Below are 12,176 nucleotides of genomic sequence, written 5' to 3'. Positions count from 1 at the left end.
GTGCGCCAGTTTTCACAGCGCGACGCCATGATGCTCTGTCATGTGCCTCTGTCTCCCAGGTGCCAGGGTCTATGCTGAACGCCTTCAGAGAAGCTTTGAGGGTGTCCCTGAAGCGCTTTCTTTGCCCACCTTGCGAGCGCTTTCCTTCGCTTAGTTGGCCATACAAGAGTCGTTTTGGGATGCGGTGGTCTTCCATTCTGTAGACATGACCTGCCCATCGCAGCTGGGACTGCATCAGGATTGTGTGGATGCTTTGCAGACAGGCTCTTCGAAGGACTTCTGTATCTGGTATTTTGACCACCGCCTCATAATTACAAAACTAAACATTCGTATCCAACCAAAGAGAAGTCCGCAAAAATCAAAACCCCTAAAAAGGCTAAACACGGCCAGCTTAGCAGATGACAAAACTGAAAAGTTGCTTGCAGATGCAATAGAGAACTGCCTCAAGTCCACCGTTCCAACTGAATCAAATGTAGATAAAAGCTGGGAATGCTTCAAAGAAGCTATCTATAGCACAGCATTAAACATACTCGGTCCTATGGAGAGAAAGCATCAGGACTGGTTTGATGAAAACAGTACTGAGATCAGAAAACTATTAGACGAAAAGCACAAGCTCCACAAATTGTGTCTGAACAACCCAAACTCCCAGTCCACAAAAGATGCATTCACTAACATCCGCAAAAATGTGCAAAAACAGCTACGCCAAATGCAAGATACCTGGCTTAGCAAGAAAGTGGAAACAATACAGGAATTTGCTGACAAGCACGATATGAAGAACTTCTACCATGCCATAAACGAAATCTATGGACCCACAAAGTCAGGCTCATCCCCTCTATTAAATGCTGATGGGACAATCCTATTGACAGATAAGGAAGAAATCCTAAAACGCTGGGCAGAGCACTTCGAAAAGGTTCTCAATACACCTTCCATCATAAATGAAGCGGCCATAGACAGGCTACAGCAAGTACCAATAAATGAAAAAATGGATGACCCCCCTACGCTAAAACATATAGCGATGTGATAACGCTGGTGTTGTTGGTGTTCATTTGACAGGTCTCAGATATTCCTTCAGCATTGAAGATATTACAATTTAGTCTAAATCTACCACAGGACGGCGGGGGATAGAGGTTTGAACCCGGGACCTCAAGATGACATTCCAGAACAACCATTGTGTGTTTGTATTAATAAGCTCTTATATCTTTCCCAACCCTTACCAAACATACTCAGAAGTAATAATCAATGTTTCAATATGTTTTTTTTTTTTCATTTAACTCTTTAACTGCCACAAGCGACGGTTTGAACAAGACTTGTGTTGGGGCTTTTGTATTTTTAAAAATAACTAACGTATTTTTTATTTTTTTTTACTTTTTACAAATCGGAGGCAAAGTAAAGAATTTATATCTATACATAAACGTAATCTCGGCTTTTAAGTGACTTTGTGATCTGATAAATGTGACGATTTAGTATAGCTTTTTGCTTTTGTTTGCAAATCAATTATTCTGACTATTCGTAATCACGTAATATAATCTAAAGGCCTATTAGGCATACTTTTGTTGTGCCGTTGAACTTGTCATCCCGTTTCCTACTCCTCAACACACACACACACACACACACACACACTTACATGGTGAGACAATGATGTACGCACAGTTCAAACATTCACCCGATCAATAATAATAAAGATAAACAAGCAAAATATTTTTTAAAAATCTTTTTTTTAAACAAAAAATTATTTAAAGAAAAGAGCTCTGCAATTGCAACTATACCTTTCAAGAATGTAGAAGTTATTTCCTTTTTTCGGCGAAAAGAGACTCTATGTCTAAATCGACCACCGCCGGAAAGTATTAATGTGGCAAAATATGTAGGTCGCGGCTGGGGTTGCGTAGCCACGTGAAATACTCCTTATTAATCTTCGGACTCGAAGACAAACGTTGCGTAGGCATGTCCACTGAAACACTGCTTATTAAATATTGTTTTAAATTATATTCGATTTATATACAAACTATATACATTCTTTCTCTTTTACTACAAATAGTAAACATTCTCAATGTAAGAAGCTTATATAGCAGGAAACATTTCATTTAGACATAGAAATATTTTTTAAAACATTTTTTTTTTTAGAAATCGACAAATCCGTTTGCATAAATAGTTTTCTCTTGTCTTGTTTTTATTATTATTTTTAGCGGCCCCCGAAAGTGGAAAAGACGCTATTAGTTTTGTGCGAAATGTCTGTCCGTCTGACCGTCTGTCCGTCCGTCCCGTTTAGATCTTGTAAACTAGAAAAGATATTGAAAATCCGACATCACAATAGTTTAGACCATTCAAAGTTCTGATGCAACGGCTACTTCTTTTTTTCTGAAAGCGAAAAATCTAATTTTTAAAATCAGTTATGCAAGCAGTTTTTTAAAGAGAAAAAGCTAATTAGTATGCATTATAAGTTAGACCTAAATTAAAACGAATAGTAATCTTGTAAACTTCATTTTCGTGAACTTCTTTATTGCGAATTTTCTTTTTTTTTTTCATAAACAATTACATCAATTATAAGACTTCAGTTAGGCTAGGAGAGGCGCGGTAGCTGTGCGGTAAAGCACTTGGCTTCTGAACCGGGGGCCCCGGGTTCGAATCCTGGTGAAGACTGGGATTTTCAACTTCGGAATCCCTAGGCGCCTCTGAGTCCACCCAGCTCCAATGGGTACCTGATATTAGTTGGGGAAAAGTAAAGGCGGTTGGTCGTTGTGCTGGCTACATGACACCCTCGTTAACCGTAGGCCACAAAAACAGATGTACTTTACATCATCTGCCCTATAGACCACAAGGTCTGAAAGGGGAACTAGTTAGGCCAGGTTCACATCTAACTTTGCATTCACTTGCACCTATCCTTTGATCTGCTGTACCGTTGGGGCACTACACAAGATCTGTCAACCTTCTTTCTCCATTCTTATCTCTCATTTGTCTTTGATATAATTTCATTTGGATGTTCTTTCTGAAAATATTGAAGCCTGCCTGGGTGGACCACTTCGGGGGCCGATTTTGAGTTTGTGTTTCCACACAAACTGTCTTTGTAATCTAGTTTATTATTATTAACAGTAAATAGTTGTAAAAAATGGCTTATTTTTATGAAAAGAAAATGCTTGCATAATTAACTTTTAAAATTCGGTTTGCTTCTAGAAAATAAAAAAATTAGTCGTTGCACCAGAACTTTGTAACATCTAAAATATCATAATATCTTTTTATTATTGAGATCTAACCGTAGTAGGATCTATGAAACTAATAGCGGCCTTTTCCATTTCTGGGGCCGCTAAAAAGAAACCACAGAACTAAGATAATCTCTTTTTAGCAAAAGGAAAAAAAAGTTTCAAAGAGCAAAGAACAATTTATTTTATTTTGTTAATAGAATAATAATAATTATATATTGCGACATCGATTTACCATGGCTAGGTTACTTACAAATAAACGAGTACTTACAATAAACCAATATCTTCATGGATTATACAAACAGGCTAGTTGGCTCAGGTTCCGAAAGTGCTTCACACAAATAGCAATTATTAAATATAGTCGTCTTGTGATTTAATGAACTGACACGTATTGACTATCTTTTTCTGAATTTTGCAGATTTGTTTGTTTTTTTAAAATTAAATATGCTAGACCCTCGCGTTACAGCAACCTGTTGGATGGTGTTTTCTTTTCTAATCAAGTTTGCGACCGCCAAACAGTGCACCAATCCACCTCCTGGGATACATAAGATGGTCAGAGGCGTGGACATCACAAGGCTTGACCTTGTCCCTCTCGAGGATTCTGGGAACGATGGTTTCATGAGCCCAGTTTTAAACTTTACATGTGATGAGACGAGGACTTGGAAGACGCCTGAGGGAAAAGAATACCAGTTACCTGATCAGGTATAGTCTTCTTATGGCAGTAAATAGTCTAATTGTAAAACACACATATTCCAGTGTACCAGTTACCCGATCAGGTACTTGAACGAGTGCACCTTTGCGCACCATATTAAAGATGCAGTAAATACAGATAAAAACATAAATACTTCAATGTACCAGTTACCGGATCGTATATTTTCTTTTTGTGACAGTAGAGAGCCTAAATACACAAAACATATAAAACATAAAGACATAGATGAATTTAATGTAAATAATAAACAATACTTCACGGCATGGGCGTAGCCAGGATTTTTTTCGATGTGTGAGGTGGGTGGGAATCTTTTCTCCTCCCCCCCCCACCCCCCGCCAAAATTTTTTATATATACTAGAGGAAGCCGAGAGGACGGGAAAGAGCTGGGAAACCATCAAACAACTAGCAAGAGACCGTAGAGAGTGGCGTGTTTTTACTGGGGCCCTATGTTCCATGAGGAACTCAAAGGAACGATGATGATGATAATTTTTAGCTTCAAACCCCGCTGAAGGGGGGTTTAAACTCAAAACCCCTTTGGCTACGCTCATAGAATTTTGAGTGTGTAATTTTCTTTTTTTATATTGAAGAAGGGGTTTTATCCTAAATTTCGGTGGAGGGTTTAAAATCAAAATCTTCCTTAGCTGTGCTCTTGGAATTTTGGAATTGTCGTTTGCATTTTTTTATATTTTGTTGTATAGAAGAGGGGGATTTAACTGCAAAGCCCCCTGCTAGGGGGTTTAAACTCAACACCCCCTTGTCTGTGCTGGGGCAAGTGATGGTTAAGTATTAAAATCTCACCTAAAATAAACAAAGGCAAAGCAAAAACAAGATTACAAAGAGAGTTTGTGTTACACAAACTCAGAGGCGGCTCCCGTCGAAGTCGGATCCCTGTCGGATCTGCATATTCGCAAATAATATTCAAGAGGTAATTTAATTCTGATGGTCAAAAGTAATAATGTTTCAAAGATTCATTTGCCGTAAATTTAAATTTAAATTAAATAAAAAATAGTAGATTAGTTTTAGTTTATTATAACATTGCAATATTGATCAAAACGTTTGGAAATGAAAATCTACACTTTTTTTTTACACTTTAAGTTTAGAAATTGAAATTCTACATCTTAATCTAGTCTATTTTAGTCTAAACTAGATCTACTAGATCTAGAAATTCTAGATCTAGACTTTAAAATAATTTTAATTAGAATATAAATCCAGATCTAGATATACTGTAATAAAAATCTAGATCTAGTTTAAAAAATCTAGATTAGATCTAAATCAAGATATCATTCCTTTTTTAAACGCGAGTCACATAACGAGGCTTAATAAACATTACTATAGCGAGTTTTTTTTTCATTTCATTTGAAGAATTAATTCCATATAACGTCAGAGGGAAAAAAAAACACTACGTCACACGGCCTAGCTAGACTAAAAATCGCCTTCATCAATACGAGCCATTTATCGAGTGTTCATAGACTTTGGTGCACCGAGTGTTTCTTTAAGCATTTCTTTTAAAGAATTCATTCCATATGACGTCAAAGGAAAAAAAAACACTACGTCACACGGCCTAGCTAGATTAAAAATCGCCTTCATCAATACGAGCCGTTTATCGAGTGTTCATAGACTTTAGTGCACCGAGTGCGTTCTTTAAGCATTTCTTTTAAAGAATTTATTCCATATGACGTCAAAGGAAAAAACAACACTACGTCACACGGCCTAGCTAGAATAAAAATCACCTTCATCAATACGAGCCATTTATCGAGTGTTTATAGACATTGGTGCACCGAGTGCGTTCTTTTAGCATTTCATTTAAAGAATCCATTCCATATGACGTCAAAGGGAAAAAAAACACTACGTCACACGGCTTAGTTAGACTAAAATATGTTTTCATCAATACGAGCAATTTTTCGAGGGTTAATAGACATTGGTGCACAGAGTGCGTTCTTTTAGCATTACATTTAAAGAGTCCATTCATATGACGTCAAAGAAAAAAAATTCCATTACCTCACAATAGGCTAGTACCGGTACCATAAAAAAATGTCTTTAATTACACGAGATATTTAACGAGGGTTCATAGACATTGATGCACTGAGTTCTAATAGAATTTATTTAAAGAGGATCAAAGCCGCATTGTTTTTGCGTTTTGTCTGTCAGTCGGTCTTTCCGTCATCTTGATATAAAAAAAAACAACAACTAAAAGTTATTAAAAATTGATTAACCTTTATTTTACGTTTCAAAACATCGCAATAATTTTTAGGTATGAACACAATTGAAAAGTTTATATAATAGATTGTTCCGAATGTTTGTATAAATAATAAAAGAAAAAGAGAATTTCAGATAAATGTAATACCGTTAATTAAATTTTTTGGATGGTCTCGTATAAAAATTAGAGGTACTACAGCCACGTGGAGAGATTTTCATACCTTACTTTGGTGTTTGGATTCTGTTTTCCTTAAAAATCGGAACATAATATTAACGATAATTAGATTTTTTAATGTTTTAGGTAGAAAGTTAAATGTACTGTAAGAGAGAAGTGAGTTAAAATATTTTTCATAAAAATCCGTAAAAACATTATTTCGTAAATGAGAAGATTATTTGTTTATTAATTAGAAGAGGGAGTTCAAACAATTATTTGGCGTTAGTAGATTTTTAAATAAATTCGGAAATTTCTGGCGACGATTTGTAAGAAACAAAATTCGGAACATTCTTTATCGATTACAAAACTTCTATGTTATGTTTCAGCAAGAAAATTAAATGTCTAAAAAGTAATTTTCAGTAATCAATTCTAGTAAATTACTTTTTTTTAAAGCCCTGAACAACCTATTGTCGATATTTTAAAAATTTGTTTAAGGATGAAAATACGGAACAATTTGATATTAATAACCAAATTATAGTAACGCATTGTCAAATAATATAAGTGTAATATTAGTAAATTATGCGATTTCAAACAATAATTAGGCATAATTCATGTTTTATAAAACAATATCCGGAACATTTTTACACTTAATGAAATATAAGTCAGTATAGAGATTTTGATTTAGCATTAATATGCTATTTACATAAAAAACGGAACAACATATTATTGATATTGTGTTTTTTGCAACGTTTAAGCATGGAAATTGAATGTAATATAAGTTAGTAGAGCAAACAAACATTTGTTGGCGTTGATTAGTTTTGCACAAAAAAATCCGGAACAATCAATTTTAGATACTTAAAACTAATTGAGATGTTACGGGAGGAACATTAAAGGGTAAATCAGATTTTCAATAGCTTTTAGAGTTCTAGTTTTTTTAATCTAATCGTGACGGACAGACCGACCAACAGACAAAACGCACAAAAATAAGCTTCTTTTATTCGGATGGGGGCACTAAACAAAAAATAAATAAAATCTGATTTTTTAAAAAGGTTTAAGGAATTGGTTTAGCACCCGGTCATGTTGCGACGTTACGCTACTGCACGAAAATCGAAGCATAAAAAGTCCATTTAAAAAAAGTGTGCCTGATATTTACATACAAAGTGCATTATTAGCCTTTATAAACAAACAGAAATGTTTTCTTTTAATTTTAGCAGCTAGTTGACCAGAAAAAACATCTTTAACTATTATTTTTATTTGTTGTAAACATTTCCTGTTCATTTTTAAAATATATTTGACTTAGTGATAATGAAAATACACAAAAATTGTCGATCTTTGTTAGCATATTGTAACATTGTCTCCCTTACATTTACGTAATTGTTTTAGAATTGGTGTATTTTTATGAAAAAATCGCTTGCATAATTAATTTTATAAATTAAACGGTTTGCTTTTAGAAAACCAAAAGTAGCCGTTGCACCTAAACTTTTCAAGCCGCATTTAATGATGAAATAATATTTTTCATCTCTTCTAGTTTTTGAGATCTGAGTGTGACAGACGGACAGACAGACAGACGAACAGACGGACATTTTGCACAAACCTAATAGCGGCTTTTTCCCCTTACGGGGGCCGCTAAAAATCAGTCACTAAACTCCGATTTCAATTCTAATTCTCCTTACCAATAATTAACATGTATACAGCGTAGCCTACATATTTTAAACTATTAGTCTCATTTATCTTTTCGGTCTATTAGTTTCATTATTATGTATGTTTATTATTTTAAGTCTTATAATTTTACCAGTCTATTTGACTCATAATTTTTAAAGCGCCTTGACAGTAGGCCTATGTTTATTATTTATAGGTGGTGTGTATAAAAATGAAAAACACGTTTTGACAAAATGACAATCACACTTTTTTTTGTTAGAAAAAAAAATACAAATCGATGGAAGATTTTCTAAATTGTTTTTAAACAAGACACGTCTAAAAAAATAAAGATTTGTGATTTATGTCTGGGGACATAAAGAAAGGTGGTGCTTGGCTTCCGACCCTAGGTTATTGAGTTCGAATCTCGATGAAGACCGGAATTTTGAATTCGGGATTTTTAGGATGTTCTTGAGTTCCCCCAAATAGGTACCTGACAAGCTTGGAATTAAATCCGGTTGGTCGTTGTGCTGGCCAGTTAACCGTTTGCCATAGATAGAGATCAGATTTATATAAACTGCCTCCCTACCCATAGACATAATTAAAAAGAGATCTAGAGAAAGAAACGAAAAAGATTGATTGATTGAGAGAGAGAGAGAGAGAGAGAGAGAGAGAGAATATAAATATCTTTTAATTTTTGTGTTTCCTTTCTCCCCCCCCCCCTCATTCTCAGATCTGGCACTTATCCTCACACCCAGGAGGCTGGCTCAGTGCTGACGTACACCTCTACAAGTCATATGACGACGTCCGGAAGTCATTGTCTGCAGAAGTCGGTTTAAGCGGGACACTTTGGAAATTCGCTTTCTCTTCAAGTAATTCCTTCAAAAAAATGCAAAACACCATCAGTAACTCCTCAAGGTACATTTCAGACCTGGGCACTTTTGAATCTGCACTGAAAGCTGAATTCAAGCCCAGCTGGGTGGTTGGTATGGACGTCTACGCCCAAAAGTTCGTCGACAATTTCCTAACCGGAACGTTTGAAGCGAACCCCAGTGGATATAATCGATTTATCACTAATTTTGGGACACATTACTTCACCAGAGGAAATTTCGGCGGCTTCATCCGCGACGTTATAGAAACCAGGTCGGACTACTTTTACTCAAGATCCGATCGAGAAGTTGAATCAAACGCCAAAGCTTCATTTTTAAACGTTATGTCGGTAACCGGAAGTTTTGGGAGCAGCAGTCAGAGAGTGGACCAGAACTTCACTAATGCCTCCACGCACATTGTTCGTTACTATGGAGGAAACACTAATCTCTTGGCGCAAAATGGCGTGTCAGAATGGCAAACTACAGTGGACCTCGACCCTTGGCTTTTCTCTGGTGAACTTAAACCTATAAGTGATTTGATTTCAGATGAGACCAAGAAACAGAGCATGGAAAGAGCTGTTGAAAATTATGTTCTAAGAAGCTATCTAGGAGAGCTGGAAAGAATAGTTGCTTCCGCGAGGTCAAAGGCTAACGATCCTGTTTTGAATGGTCTTGAAGCGAGGGTTATTAAAATGAAAAGTGTTCCGGTTCTTGATTTAGAAGACGTGGAAACGTTAAGTGGTGACATCCAAAACGAGATTACGGCGCCCACTTGGTTTACCATGAACACCAAACTGTGCTTCAAATGGTGGGCTACGCACATTGGGACTCAATGTGGAGGGGGCGCCGATAGCCTTCTGTGCGCAACGCCAAACAGCATGACCCCTTTCTACCAGGACAACACGGACGACAGGGCAGGCGGCTGCTGGATGCAGTGGGGCATTCACTCCAATGGTTATCCTTCTTGGTTCGAGGATGTCCAAATCTGCTACAGGTGGGAAGGTGACAAAAGTTTCTGCGGCGGTGGAGCGGATAATTTGCTCTGCTCTGGCATAAACAATTTCACATTAAAGTACTTAGATGATACAGACGATCGCAAAGGAGGCTGCATCATGTCTTGGAAATTAGTCGTGCCAGACTCGGTACCGCTCTGGATGAAGCTAGTCAATCTTTGCTTTTTTTGGTATCCAGATGGTACTGCGGGACAGTGTGGACATGCATCTTCTAGGCGGTTATGCGCTGTAGCCAATCAGTGGACAGAAAAATTTATGGATGACACAGACGACCAAGTTGGCGGATGTAGAATGAGCTGGGGACTTAAACTCATGTTTCAATGATTGCTTGGTTTGTGGTCTACTTACAACTTTATCATTCTATAAAGAAATTCTGGTAAAACTGATGGGGAAAATATTGTTGTTCTTTTGAATTTTTGTCTTTTAAAAAATACAATTAAGGTTTTCAGTATTTATACACTAATTAATTATTTTTAAAAATGTGTTCAATCGCATGATTATCAGGAAAATACATTAGCATCAGTTACTGGTTTTTTGGCGTTTACATGTCAGTATTTTGGAATATATGCTTTTTTTTGTAAAAACTTTCATTCTAACTTTAAATCTGCGACTGGACACCAGCTTTCTATGTTTGATATCGATTTCTATTTCATTTGCAGTCTTTTTTTTTTACTTCAAACGTTGAAAAAAAAAAACTTGTAGCCAGAAATAGAGAATCTAAATGAGGAGACTTTTTTTAAAGAGTGGTGCTTTTGTCCATAAAATTATTAAATAAAAATTATAATATCAACAATTTAAATTATAAAAACAAACAAAAGTCATTTCTTAAATGTTGCATAAGATCTGCTTAACATTTTCTGCATATAGACATATACATATAGGCCTAGACATTACTAAAATTACTAAAAGTGCTTGTAATCACTTTACTAAATATAACTAGATTACATTCTAAAAATATGAAAAGGCCTATTAAAGATGCATTAACTACACGAGTTTATGTCGGATTATTAAGTGTCAAAATATCGAAAAGAGCTAATTGTAATCATTAGTACATCAAACAGACCTAATAATTTTTAAGAATATCAATATTGAGAATAAATTGCACCTGGTTATAAGGCAAAAGATAAGAAGTAGGGCCTACAGTAGCCGGATGTAGTGTTACCTCTAGTTACCAGACACCTGGACACGTAGAGGCGGAAAGCACCATATCAGCAAATGCAAAGCTAGATGACGAAATAGACTTCCGTGTTGGACGTGCCAGTGCTGCTTTTGGCAGACTTCAAGGACAAGTGAGGCAACAGAGAAGACTCAGCATATCCACAAAACTGAAAGTCTACGGTGTTGTAGTGCTTTCTTCACTTTTATACGCACCAGAGCCCCGAACCTTATATTCCCGTCACATCAAAAAGCTTAAATTCTTCCACCTACGCTAAGAAAAAGTCATAAGGTGCGTTGGTCTGGCCACATACCAGTTACTGAAATCCAACAATTGTCAAATATAATCAGTATCCATGCCACAGTAAAAAAAATCCCGATTTCGATGGGCGAGACACGTAGTCCGCATGCAAGACAATCGCCTTCCCGGGGGGGGGGTCACGAGTCACGAGATACGAAGCAAGGAGAGTGGCCAGCTTGAAAGATCGCAGAGCCAACAAAAAACCTGAGAAGAAGCAGCAGGCCTATCTTCAATTGACCAAACCTACTCAACCCATGCCACGTATGCGGTCGGCTTTTTAAGTCGAGATATGAACATCTTCGTGTTCATAGGAAATGAGAAATGTGCTCATCTTATACCACAAAGGAAGAGCTATATACAAACACAGAGGAGGACAAAGACAAACTTAATATAAAAAGGAGCACAAAAACAAAAAAAAAAGAAGTAAACTTTAAGAATCTAGTCTCATACTGTAATTGATGTAACGTGTCAGGAAATCCAATCCTTTAAAACTCTACGAAATTAAGTTTTTTATTTCTCAGACACAGCGACTTTCCCCAGTTGTAGCCATATATCTTTAACAGAAACATAATACTCCGTGCAAGACATTTTTTCCGACTGTGCTGAAAAAAAAAAATGAACGAATCTAACACTTGGTGTTGGATACATCAGACACACAACAATACAATATGGACGCTCTTGCTAAGGGGAATAATTCCACAAACTAACAACAAACACATTCACATAAACACAATGTTAACTTGCGCGTTGATCAGCAAAAAAAAAAACAAAAAAAAAAAAAAACGGCGCTCTATCAAGTTAAGCTTATGCCCGAAAATACATAATAAAAAACACATATCAGATCTTAGGATGTTTTGAGTACGAACACCAGTTCAAGAAGAGGTTGTCAAAAAGAATAAATCTAGATTAGATGTAGCACTGCAGTTATGTTTCTGCTAAGAGTTTGTGCA

At 36.2% G+C, this 12,176-nt stretch overlaps 1 protein-coding gene across 1 annotated transcript; it reads left to right on the top strand.

Annotated features, from left to right (window-relative positions):
* Window positions 1–3,638: 3,638 nt before the first annotated feature.
* Window positions 3,639–10,447, top strand: LOC106078647 (perivitellin-2 67 kDa subunit-like). The gene is made up of 2 exons (XM_056019193.1): window positions 3,639–3,896; window positions 8,622–10,447. Exons 1-2 carry the CDS (start codon window positions 3,639–3,641, stop codon window positions 10,092–10,094), a joined length of 1,731 nt encoding a protein of 576 aa, XP_055875168.1. The 3' UTR covers window positions 10,095–10,447.
* The last annotated feature ends 1,729 nt before the right edge of the window (window positions 10,448–12,176 follow it).

This window comes from Biomphalaria glabrata, chromosome 2 (genome assembly GCF_947242115.1).
Source record: "Biomphalaria glabrata chromosome 2, xgBioGlab47.1, whole genome shotgun sequence".
In the NCBI taxonomy this organism is placed as follows: Eukaryota; Metazoa; Mollusca; class Gastropoda; family Planorbidae; genus Biomphalaria; species Biomphalaria glabrata.
Note: the sequence above shows the minus strand (reverse complement) of the source record. Positions and strands in the feature narration are given on the sequence as shown.